This window comes from Rhizophagus irregularis, chromosome 14 (assembly GCF_026210795.1).
Source record: "Rhizophagus irregularis chromosome 14, complete sequence".
NCBI classification, from domain to species: domain Eukaryota; kingdom Fungi; phylum Glomeromycota; class Glomeromycetes; order Glomerales; family Glomeraceae; genus Rhizophagus; species Rhizophagus irregularis.
The window spans coordinates 1,938,805-1,951,275 of record NC_089442.1 but is presented as its reverse complement, the minus strand read 5'-3'; the positions used below and the strand labels follow the sequence as shown (position 1 = coordinate 1,951,275).

The following is a 12,471-nucleotide window of genomic DNA, read 5'->3' as shown; positions in this document are numbered from 1 at the left end:
TCAATTCTTTTTCCGACTCATTCTTATTTTCTTGAAAGATTTCAATGAATTCTTTATCTAAAATTTCTCCATCTGTATATCCCATACTAGTTAATCTTAACAATTCTTCTTCAGTTATCATTGTTCCAATATCTTCAAAAATCTTTTGCAATCTTTTTACCCGATCATCAATTTCATCGATATTTTCTTCTTCACAATCTTTGCATACCATTCCTCTTACTCTAGACATATCATCCATCCATCCTAATCTAAACATATCATTCATCCATCTTATTTCGCATCTTTCGCACCAAGTTGTATTCTGGTTTAACCACTTATGAATTCCTTTTCTTAATTCTTTATCTTCCAAATCTATCATTTCCATATATTCTTCCACAAATTCTTTAGTTACTATTATTCGATTATTTACCCCAAAACTCTTCATTCTTTGAATTTCTGACACATCTATTTCATATCCCAATTTTTCTAAGTTGTTTCTTAATTCTATTAGCTCATCTTGTTCATTCTTCTGCGCTTCTTTAACACATTCCCCGCATTCGCTATCCGCTTCGTCCATTTCGAACCTTCTATTACCACATTTTTCACATCTTATTGTTTCTTTTTCTAACCATTCTTTTATCCTCAATTCTTTTTCCCTTTCATCCAATTCCTCTATCTCTTGAATTTTATCCATAAATATTCTCGTTACCAATATATCCATTTCTATCATCAACTTTATTCCTATTTTCCAAATGTACCTCAGTTGATCTTCATCCATAACATTTGACCTTCTTCTTAATTCACTAAATTTCCATGATTTATCTCCTATTATTATCTCTAATTCTTCCTCGGAATTATTTTCCAATTCGTAACTTGCTGGACTATCTTCACTTTCTGAATCTTCTGGTTCTTTTGTAAATCCCCTAGTATCTATAAATATTCTTATTATCTTTTGCATCATATTCTTGTGATATTCGTGAACATTTTCTATATGTATGTTCTCATATTCTATTTTGGACATTAGTTCCTTTACTTTCTCCTCATTCATAGCTATTCCTTCTTCTTCATATAGTAACTCCCTAAACGTCTCTATTGCTCCTGTCTTTACTCGTAATGGTCCAATTTCTTTTGATGTGATTCTATACCATTGCCAAAATTTCTCAAACCTTCTTTCAACATCCCAATCTTCCAAAATATATTTGTGTTCTATTAATTCAGGATTTCCAATTAATCTATCAAATACTTCATTCCCCAGATTTCTTTCAATACAGTCTCTTACAATTACTAATATAATTGTTCGTAATCCCCTTTCTTTCATTTTTGGTTGTATTCTATATCTTATTGATTCCGTTATTCTATCCATTATGTCTCTACATTTCCCTTTATGTATTGTATCTTCTCTTTCTGAATTATTCATACTTAACAAATCCAATACTCCTCTAATTGTTACATCGTTATATATTATTATTGTATCTTCGAACTTAAATAATGCATCCCAAAATTTCTTGAATACCATTGGTTCATTTCCTATCGGATGACATAATTCACAATTTAAACATTCATCTAATTCTCCCGTTCTTAACTCATGTTCTTCTTTATGTGTCCTATATTCACTTTCCCATTGATGGTACCATTCCATCGTATACTCCAATTAAATTATTATAAATATTCATCCAGAATTCAAATTGAAATTCCGCTCTCTTATATATCATTTTTATCGCTTCTATTTTAATCTTCTAACCATCCTCTACTATATTGTCCTTTCCTATTACCTATATTGAATGTATAATCTTTCTTCCATTATGAATATTCATTTAACAACTTATTTTTTTTTTTAAAATCTTTTACTTATTCATAATATTCTTATATTAATCTTTCAATCTTTAAATCCTCTTTTTTTTTGATTCTCACAAGTTTCTTCTGCTATTCTTATCTTTCATAATTTCATGTATATATTTTACTGCGCCATTAATTCAAAAATTATTCTAAGTCCACAATCTCCTCAGACTGCGGAGGTTTTTATTGCGCATTCTAAAAATTCCAAAAATTTTCTAAGTTTTTACTGCGCCTCAAAATTTTCTTTTATCATCAAAATTTGTAATTTTCGCATTTCACGAACTTCAAAATTCTCATAACTTCTAAAGTTTGTGAATTTTTAGTTCTTTTTCATTATATATGTAATCTTTACATCTATATATTCAATATTACGCAAAATATCTTCTTTGTTTAATCTTGTACTAATTCTTATTATCACCATTATGTCGACACACAACATATTATACTTTATGCGACACACGCATTTACACTTATGCGACACACGCATTTACACTTATGCGACACACGCATTTATACTTATTTAACGATGTTTCTTCTTATTTATTATCTTTTACAATTTAATAACCTATACTCGGCTTGCCTTTACCTTCACAATGAAGTATAGTAGTTTCGAGGTTTGTTATTCACATTTTATCATTTGACCAGCAAATATTCTTAAATTTCGCATTATTCCATAACGTTCATCTTCTTTTCGTAAGTTCAATTGCGCATTTCCCTAAATGCTTTCAGTTTTATCTGAAGAAGTTATACTCACGATGGTTTCTCTTTTTGCCTTGTGAATTCAATTACGCATTTTCAAAATGCTTTCAGTAGGGAGATGTTCCACTCACGTCTGAGTCCAATTATTTCAATTCCCATCTGAAGAAGTTATATTCACAGCCGGTGTTTTTGTAATAGGTTCTCACGTAACCCTTGTGTTTTAAATAGGTTCCCACGCAACCCTTGTGTTTTGGTAATAGGTTCCCACGTAACCCTTGAGTTTATAGCTTACTCGTCAACTTTTCGTTACAACATTGTATCCCCAGGAACTTCTGGCATCTGCAAAATACAATGGTGCCCCTCCCAGAATACCACATCTTACGAGGGCTTCCTTAATTTCTTGGTTTTACAATTATTAGCGTGAAAACTTTAAAGACGACAACTTTTGTGACTTACTACAATACTTCTCCGGATATTCTTGTAACAAATCTATTATTTTGAAACGAGTTCATTATATTCCATCATATCACCGCATCCTTCTTTTTATAATTCCTAAGGTAGGTGTACAATATCGCTATTTTGCCCGTTCCCATTTTAAAGTTTTTCAGGTACTTACAACCTTTTTCCCCAATATTATATTTTAATTCTAACACCTCTTTTTCTGAGTTCAGATTCTTCGGAATACCATGTCGGTACCATGATCGGAATGATCCTTCCCTTCGCGAGTGATCAATTCACTTAGTTGTTGACCGTTTCCTTCTTAATACCGCATAGGTACTTGACTATATGAAGATAGTCAAAATGTCGACGCAAAGTCGACATTTCCTTTCTCGGAGCATGCACCAAATTGTCACCCCCGTCTGCCACCCGGCGGTAAACAAACTTCCCTGCTTTAATGTATATTCGTTCTCCACGAAACATTAATATTCTTGCTTGGTTTAGTTTTATTACTACTTAACTTTCAAATTGCGATAGCTCTCGCCACGATATTTCATCCATTATCTTCTTTCAAAATACGATAGTTCTCTTTACAAAAGTTTATATTTTATTCATTTCATAATTCTCGTTATGACATTAAATTCACCATGAATTTGTCCAATTAAAATTAATTAAGCGAACATTACAGTAAAGTTTAGGGCGAACCTATTACCTTTAAAATAACATTACGCTTTACTAACAATTAATTAAACAAAATTACTTTTTCATCATAAGAAAATAGTAACAAAAACAATCGAAACAATTAATTTTCATATCAAAGGGTATTTTATTTATTCTTCATAAAATTCACAATTAACTAATTTACTTAAAGTTTTACATTGTATCTGACGACTGTCGAATTCACCTCCCATTCCGCTCCTATTTAAACCAACTTTCTTATTCTTTCTTTTCTTACTTCTTATTTCTTTCTAATATTTTATGTTATGTTTTTCTTTTTTATGCGCTATCTTATATGCTATTTATATATTATCTTTTCTAATATATTATACTATTTTAATACGCTATCTTTTCTTCAAAATAATCTTTCAAATATTATGTCGTAAAGATATAATCCATCTTTTGTGGCTGTGCTATCTTTTCTTTAAAATAAAATAATCTTTCAAATATTATATCGTAAAGATCCATCTTTTGTGGCTGTGCTATCTTTTCTTTAAAATAAAATAATCTTTCAAATATTATATCGTAAAGATCCATCTTTTGTGGCTGTGCTATCTTTTCTTTAAAATAAAATAATCTTTCAAATATTATATCGTAAAGATCCATCTTTTGTGGCTGTGCTATCTTTTCTACTGCGTCTCGTCAGCTATTCTCCTACTGCGGCTGCAGTTCATCAATATTTTACATGTTCCTATTTTTTGTTCCTTTAATTCGCTATCCTTCCTTTTTATATGATTTATCATTTGTGGCTTATGATTACTCCTCCTAATTGTTCCTATTGTTGAACTTGATAAACTGGTTGCTAAGCCACATCGATCAACTTCCTACTGGATCTATTGGTTCTCCGTTAATCATTTAATAAACATTACATCATGTAGATCATTCCTTCTCCTAAGAGTTTATCCTTTCCGGTTAATTTTATCCAATCATGTGACTTTCTATCGTTTGATCTTTTATTCCATATTATTCCTCCATATTATGCGATTACTCCAGTATCTATGGCTACAGCGGTATCAAGAAAAATTCGTGAGAATTTTTCTTAAATTCGTTACTAATCGGTCTTTAAACTTTAAAAATAGGCAGTATCAAGAAAAATTCGCGAGAATTTTCCTTGATACTGCTTAATTTTTAAATTAAAACCTTAATTAATACTAAATTAGCTAAAGCAGTATCACAGAATTATATAAATTTATATAAACCAATCTATCTAATCTCATTAAAGAAGCCCCATGTAAAAAAAAATGTTGATCCGTGTTTTATCGTTTCATGTTATCACAGAATTTTTATGGAATTACGGCTTAATCAGTTTCCCGTTTTTTCTAGTAATTATACGAATTGGTTGGCTTTGTGCCACTCTGACATATTAAAAAAAAATACTTGATCATCTGTATATTTAAATACCAGTTTTCATCCAGTTTTTCACCCGATTTTAGTCTCACACTATTTTGAAAATAGTGATATAGGGTCAGATCATATTATAAATAAATATTTTTTTTCGCTCTTTTTTTTAATTCAAGCAATCATTTAGTATTGAATTCTATTTAATTTTTATTTTATATTAGATCATTATTTCATATATTATGTATTTTAAAAAAAAAAAAATTTTCCATTCATCTAAATCATTATTTAGTTCTTCTTTATCTATTATATAGTAAGTTTAATTAATTTTAATAAATCCTACACAATGGTCAATAGCACATACATCAATAAACTCATGAGATTCATTTCCCAAAAATGACAAAAGTCTTATATTATCTTCTTTAACTAATGGATAATTAGATATATGCATAAGCCAAAAATACATACATTTTTATCAAACTATTTACAGTACATACCATCAAATAATTAATTCTAGTTCAATCATAATTTCTTCTAATTCATTTTGAAGAGAATGACTACATAAAAATTAATAATATCCGTAAATACTAACATTTGATCATAAATATTGTGTTACTGATTTCTTAGATAGCCTATGCTATATTACGCAATTAATTTTCCTATATGACTTTATTTGATTTATGTGCTACTGATTTCTTAGATAGGCTATGCTATATTACGCAATTTTACGCAATTTATTTGATTTATGGCTTGTGATTTTTAAATTTCAGACTGTTTATGGTCAATATTATGCAAATCGTATGACGATTTTAACATGGTGTCCAGTAAATTAACTTTTGTTTTACCTTATTTAATATTAAAAATTACTATGTGAATGAGAAATTAATAAAGTAAAACAAATGTATCAATTTATTGGGTAATTTTGGTATTACAAACCATTTTTAAGCAATGAAGATTATTAAATATTTAGCATTTAACGTAAGAAATGCAGTAAAAAAATTTTTCCTATTAGAATGGTAGTTTTACAGTCAAAAATAAACATCTAAATACCAGAACAAGTAAAAAGCCTCAAGATAAGCTGGCTGATTTCTAATTAAGTATTAAAAAAACTACTACCAAAAAGCTTAAATACCAGAATGAGTAAAAAGCCTTAAGATAAGCAGATCAACTTCTATTTAAGTATTAGAACCAAGTAAATTTTCACACATTATTTAAATACGCAAATTTTTTTTTTAAATACTTTTTTTCACGCAAAATTTTTTTTTTAAATACTTTTTTTCACGCAAAATTTTTTTTTTAAATACTTTTTTTCACGCAAATTTTTTTTTACTCACACTAAGTACTCTTTTATTCACCAAGCTTTTTTACAAAAATGACTGAAGATAACGAAAGTTTTTCAGTCATAGAAAATAACGTTACTACAAAAGATATACTCAATAATATCGATAAAAGCTTTGGAGTCATCACTAATCTATCAAATTTTTTAGTTGAATTAACACGCACTCAAAATGACACGATAAATGAATTAACTCGTAATCAGGATAAAACAATACATGAGTTATTATGCATGGTAAAAACGTCAATATCATCATCATCATCACCGATATCATTTACGTCATCGTCACCACCACCTTCAATATTATCATCATTATTATCATCGTTGGCCCCATCATCATCTCCACCATCTTCATCTCCATCATCATCATCATCATCTCCGCCTCCGCCATCATCATCTCCACCACCAGTACAACTTTATTCGGCGAAAGATATAAAAATTTGTCCAACAACCAACTGGATTTTACCAGTGGAATTTTATAGAGACCCCTGCCATATTTGCCTATATTACGGACATGGATTCAGAAATTGTCCGAATATAATTTTTACAGCACAAGAACTTCAGAATATTTGTATAAAGTGTTGGGGACCAATCCATGGAACATCGACAAATTGTACTAATGATCGGGTCACACCTCCGTTTAAAGAAGATTATATACAACCAACATAATTAATTCAAAAATTTTTTTTATATACAACCAACACAATTAATTCAAAAATTTTTTTTTAGGTAAGATTTTTAGATTTATACTTTTTGATTTTAATAATATATTAATATATTTTTTTTTATTACCAGTGGAATATTATAAAGACCCCTGCCATATTCACCTATATTATGAACATGGCTTTATAAATTGTCCAAGTATAATTTTTACAGTACAAGAACTTCAGAATATTTGTATAAAGTGTTGGAGACCAATCCATGGAACATCGGGAAATTGTACTAATGATCGGGTCACACCTCTGTTTAAAGAAGGTTATATACAACCAATACAATTAATTCAAAATTTTTTTTTTAGGTAAGATTTTTAGATTTATACTTTTTGATTTTAATAATATATTAATATATTTTTTTATTAATAAATAATAATTAAATTGCCGATATTTTTTGGTCATTAAAGGTAATTAATGATTATATATATATCTTTCAATTTATTTTATTATTGATATTTTTATTAACTTTTCTTTTTATTTAAATTAAAGGTCGTAATGAAAATTTTTTTTTTAACATACATGGTTAAAGATTTTATAATTTTTTTGTTTTTTTCATATAACTGAAGTTTTACCTAGTAGGTTTGCTAGGTAGCATAACTAGGTAAAACTTTAGAATTTTTGAAGTTTTATTTTTTGGTTTTTTTTTCATATAACTGAAGTTTTACCTAGTAGGTTGGTTAGCTAGGTAGCATAACTAGGTAAAACTTTAGAATTTTTGAAAAGTTTTAAGGTTGCCGGGTGGCATGATAAACTTTTCTTCTAATAAATAATAAAAAAAATTAAATAAATTTTTCATAAAAATTTTTAATAATTGCAATCTTAATTTATTAATGTGGATTTTTATCAAACATCTTAGTAATACTTAAATATGCAATCATGTATATATTATAGGTATAATTAAAGTACTATGATTTCATATAAAATGAACTTAGTGTCTTAATTTACGTTAAATAATCAACCAGAAAATATTGATAAAAGTTTTTTGCATACCAATGAAATACTGTAGTTCGGTAAATTTACTACCATACTTGTAAATTCCATATTTATATTAAAGAAAAAAGAAAATAAATGATAGCAAAATATTTGCGAGATTAATAGATCTAAATCACGATTGTTAAAGAAAAATTCGCAAGAATTTTTCTTGATACTGCTTAATTTTTGTGATACCGCTTAATTTTTAAAGTTTAAATGTGATACCGCTTATTTTAATTTCGATTAATAAATTACACGTTATTAAGAAAAATTCGCAAGAATTTTTCTTAATGCTGCTTAATTTTTAAAGTTTAAAAATGTGATACCGCTTATTTTAATTTCGATTAATAAATTAAAGTCACGTTCTTAAGAAAAATTCGCAAGAATTTTCTTAATACTGCTTAATTTTTAAAGTTTAATTATGTGATACCGCTTATTTTAATTTCGATTAATAAATTAAAGTCACGTTCTTAAGAAAAATTCGCAAGAATTTTTCTTAATACTGCTTAATTTTTGTGATACCGTGCTTAATTCCCCGATTAATAAAATTGAAATCACGTTTTTAAGAAAAATTCGCGAGAATTTTCCTTGATACTGCTTAATTCTAATTCAGCTAATTTAGTATTAAGGTTTTAATTTAAAAATTACGCAGTATCTAATTAAATCGTTCAGTTACACTAAATTTTTTTTTTTTTTGCGAACAAAAAAAAAAAATTTCAAATTCAAAAAAAAAACGAGTTTTTTTTAGTATGTTTTAGTCGTTATCAAGAAAAATTCGCGAGAATTTTCCTTGATACTGCTTAATTCTAATTCAGCTAATTTAGTATTAAGGTTCTATCAAAGAATTTCTCACGAATTTTTCTTGATGATCGTGATTTTTAATTTATAAATCAGACTTTTGAACTTTAAAATTAAGCAAGTATGAAGGAAATTTCTTGCGAATTTTCGTTATAAATCAGACTTCTGATGGATTTTTTATATGATCACGTGAAATTATCTATACAGTTTACAGTAGAGATCGGCATCGCGCATGAATAGAAACCGCGCCCGACCTGCTAGATCATATGGAGATGATGTAATTTTTATTTGTGAAACTAAGGATATTGTTTGTTGTTTGAATCGTTACCAATTACGTTTAAAGATAACTCTATACTTATAAAAGATGATCGTGAAATCATATGAAATAAAATTTGTATATAAGGGGAATTTTCTTGATATTCTCACGGGTTGTGGGATCACTGCATCCAAGTTTGATTCAAGTTTTAATAAGAGGAAGAGGAAAAAAAAAATTTTTCCTCTGCCATTTAATTAAAAAGATGAGTAAAAAGACTATCAATATGAGTATATTAAAAGGCAAAACCGTCAGTTTGCGCTGTGATATTCACAAAATAAATATTACATATATGAGAGTATTATTGACCATAATTAGATAATTAAATTGGTAATTTAAATTTATTTTAATAAATAAAACACCCCTTTGATTTTTTAGATCAATTCGAGACAATTAATTTTTTTCTCTAAATTTTTAGATCGATTCAACACCCTTATTGACCATAATTAGATTGTAATTAAATTTATTTTAATAAATAAAACACCCCCTTGATTTTTTAGATCAATTCGAGTTTATTAAATAGACACCCTTTACAATTAATTTTTTCTCTGGATTTTTAAATCGATTCAACACCCTTATAATTAATTTTTTCTGATTTTTATCGATTTAACATCTTTAACATTAATTTTCTTCCTTCAATTTTTTCCTCAAAAATCACCCTTATAATTAATTTTTTCTTTAATTTTTTATCGATTTAACATCTTTAACACTAATTTTCTTCCTTCAATTTTTTCCTCAAACTTCCTTCATTTTTCCTTCAATTTTTTCCTCAAACTTCCTTCAATTTTTTCTTCTTCCTTCAATTTTTTCCTCAAAAATCTCAAAAATGGATTCAATCGACAAAGAAACAAAAATGGATTCAATCGACAAAGAAAGTAAATTAAAAGAAATTAGTATGTACACAGGTCGAACAGATGTCATTGTCGCAAAAATTGCCTGGAATTTTTCTGGCAAATTGAGAATTATCCCGGTAAATTGGGGTAAATTGTGTTACAATTTTGGGATAATGGAGGACTTACAATTTGGCAAATTTTGTCAAAATGGCGGAATTCCTACAGAATTCCTAATTCAAATGTTGAGAAATTTTTCAGTAAATTATCATTAATTGTGGGAAATTTTAGGTAAATTTTTAGTAATTTTATGTAAATTGTAGTGAATTTAGTCAAATTTTTAGTAATTTTATGTAAACGTAATGCAAATTGTGGTGAATTTAGTCAAATTTTTAGTAATTTTATGCAAACATAATGCAAATTGTGGTAAATTGTAGTGTATTTTTAGTAATGTTATATAAATTGTTGAAAATTTAGGTGAATTTTTCAGCAATGTTGTGCAAACGTAATACAAATTGTGGAAAATTGTGGTGAATTTTGCATTTTTTCGGTAAATGTTAGCTAAACTTTTGATAATTTAGTGAAATTTAGGATAATTTTGGACAATTGAGTGAAAAATGTTTTACTGATTTTGTACAATTGAGTGTAAACAGTATAAACGCAACATTTTCGGAGACAATTTAGTGAAATTTTGCAATAATTTCGGACAATTAAGTGAAATTTTGCAATAATTTCGGACAATTGAGTGAAATTTAGTAATAATTTTAAACAATTTAGTGCAAATACCATGACAATTTAAAACACTGGTTTAATAATTTTACATAATTTATTACAATATTATTTATTAACAAATGCACAATTATTATTTAACGATGAGAATCAGATATCCAATGATCCATGGGTAATCCGCACATCTAATTCATTCATGTATCTCCGATGCCAAAGTAGAAGCTGGTGAAAACCTACAAAAAAGAAAGTAAAGAAATGTTAGTTAACGTTTCTTAAAAAAAAATTAATAAAAATTAAGTTTCACAACCAATGTTGCGAAACTCACCGGTTCGTTTTGATTTCCATTATCCAAACGTCCGGAACCTACAAAAAGTAAAAAAGAAACGTTAGGTAATAATGTTTCTTTTAAAAAAAAAGAACAAAAATTAAGTTTCGCAATGTAACATTGCGAAACTTACCGGTCGTTTCATTCATTCTAACGTCCGGAACCTACAAAAAAGTAAAAAAGAAACGTTAGTTAACGTTTCTTTTAATAAAAAAAAAACAAAAATTAAGTTTCGCAATGTAACATTGCGAAACTTACCAGTCGTTTCATTCATTCTAACGTCCGGAACCTACAAAAATTAAAAGAAAGAAACGTTTAGTATCGTTTCTTTAAAAAAAATTAATAAAAATTGTTTCGCAACACAATGTTGCGAAACTTACCGGTTCGTTTCGAACTTCATTATCCAAACGTCCAGAATCTACAAAAATTAAAAGAAAGAAACGTTTAGTATCATTTCTTTAAAAAAAAATAATTAAAAAAATAAGTTTCGCAATACAATATTGTGAAACTCACCGGTTCATTTCGATTTCCATTATCCAAACGTCCGGAACCTACAAAAAGTAAAAGAAACATACGTTAGTATCGTTTCTTTAAAAAAAAATATAATTAAAATTAAGTTTCGCAACAATTGTTGTGAAACTTACCAGTTCGTTTCGAGTTTCAAACGTCTGGAACCTACAAAAAAAAGAAAGAAACGTTAGTTAACGTTTCTTTTAATAAAAAAATTAATAAATTAAGTTTCGCAACGATTCGTTGCGAAACTCACCGGTTCGTTTCATCCAAACGTCTGGAACCTACAAAAAGAAGGAAAGAAACATTAGTTAACGTTTCTTTTAATAAAAAAAAAAAATTTAAAAAAAAGAAAATATTACCTTCCTCGCAAAGTCCGGGTCGTAATTTCGTCCGGCGTTCTTACAAAAAGAAGAAAGGAAACGTTAGAAACGTTTCCTAAAAGAAATTAAAAAAAAGTAAGTTTCGAACACGAAACTTACCATTTCACTTTCCGAAGTTGAAGACCTACACAAAAGAAAAATAAGAAACGTTAGAAACGTTTCCTTACAAAAAATTAAAAAAAATTTTTTTTTAAAAAAAGTTTCGAAGCGAACGCTTCGAAACTTACCATTGTTTTTCTGAAAGACGGTTCCGGAAAAGGGAAAGGGAATGGGGAAGGAGTGGGGATCAAAAAGAGAAGGGAAAGGGCGGAGGGGAGAAGGGGAGAAAAAGAGCGAAGGTGAAGGTGAGAGAAAGAGGGAAGGAGAAAAAAGAGGGAAGGGGAAGGTGAGAGAAAGAGGAAAGGTGAAGGTGAAAGAAAGAGGGAAGGGGAAGGAAAAAAGAGGGAAGGGGAAGGTGAGAGAAAGAGGAAAGGTGAAGGTGAAAGAAAGAGGGAAGGGGAAGGTGAGAGAAAGGGGAAGGAGAAGGGCGAAAGAAAGGAGAGGTAAAGGCCGTGA

The 12,471-nt window shown here is 28.5% G+C and overlaps 2 protein-coding genes across 2 annotated transcripts; one reads left to right on the top strand and one right to left on the bottom strand.

The window, feature by feature from the left end:
• Positions 1 to 6,379: 6,379 nt before the first annotated feature.
• Positions 6,380 to 7,012, top strand: OCT59_006108 (uncharacterized protein; the record flags this gene model as incomplete). The annotated part of the gene is made up of 1 exon (XM_066141043.1): positions 6,380 to 7,012. One exon carries the CDS (start codon positions 6,380 to 6,382, stop codon positions 7,010 to 7,012), a length of 633 nt encoding a protein of 210 aa, XP_065997875.1.
• Positions 7,013 to 10,892: 3,880 nt separating this feature from the next.
• Positions 10,893 to 12,018, bottom strand: OCT59_006107 (uncharacterized protein; the record flags this gene model as incomplete). Its single annotated transcript, XM_066141042.1, has 10 exons — positions 10,893 to 10,931; positions 11,024 to 11,061; positions 11,157 to 11,187; positions 11,304 to 11,312; positions 11,404 to 11,479; positions 11,566 to 11,574; positions 11,668 to 11,698; positions 11,790 to 11,817; positions 11,896 to 11,934; positions 12,016 to 12,018. 10 exons carry the CDS (start codon positions 12,016 to 12,018, stop codon positions 10,893 to 10,895), a joined length of 303 nt encoding a protein of 100 aa, XP_065997874.1.
• Between the last annotated feature and the right edge of the window lie 453 nt (positions 12,019 to 12,471).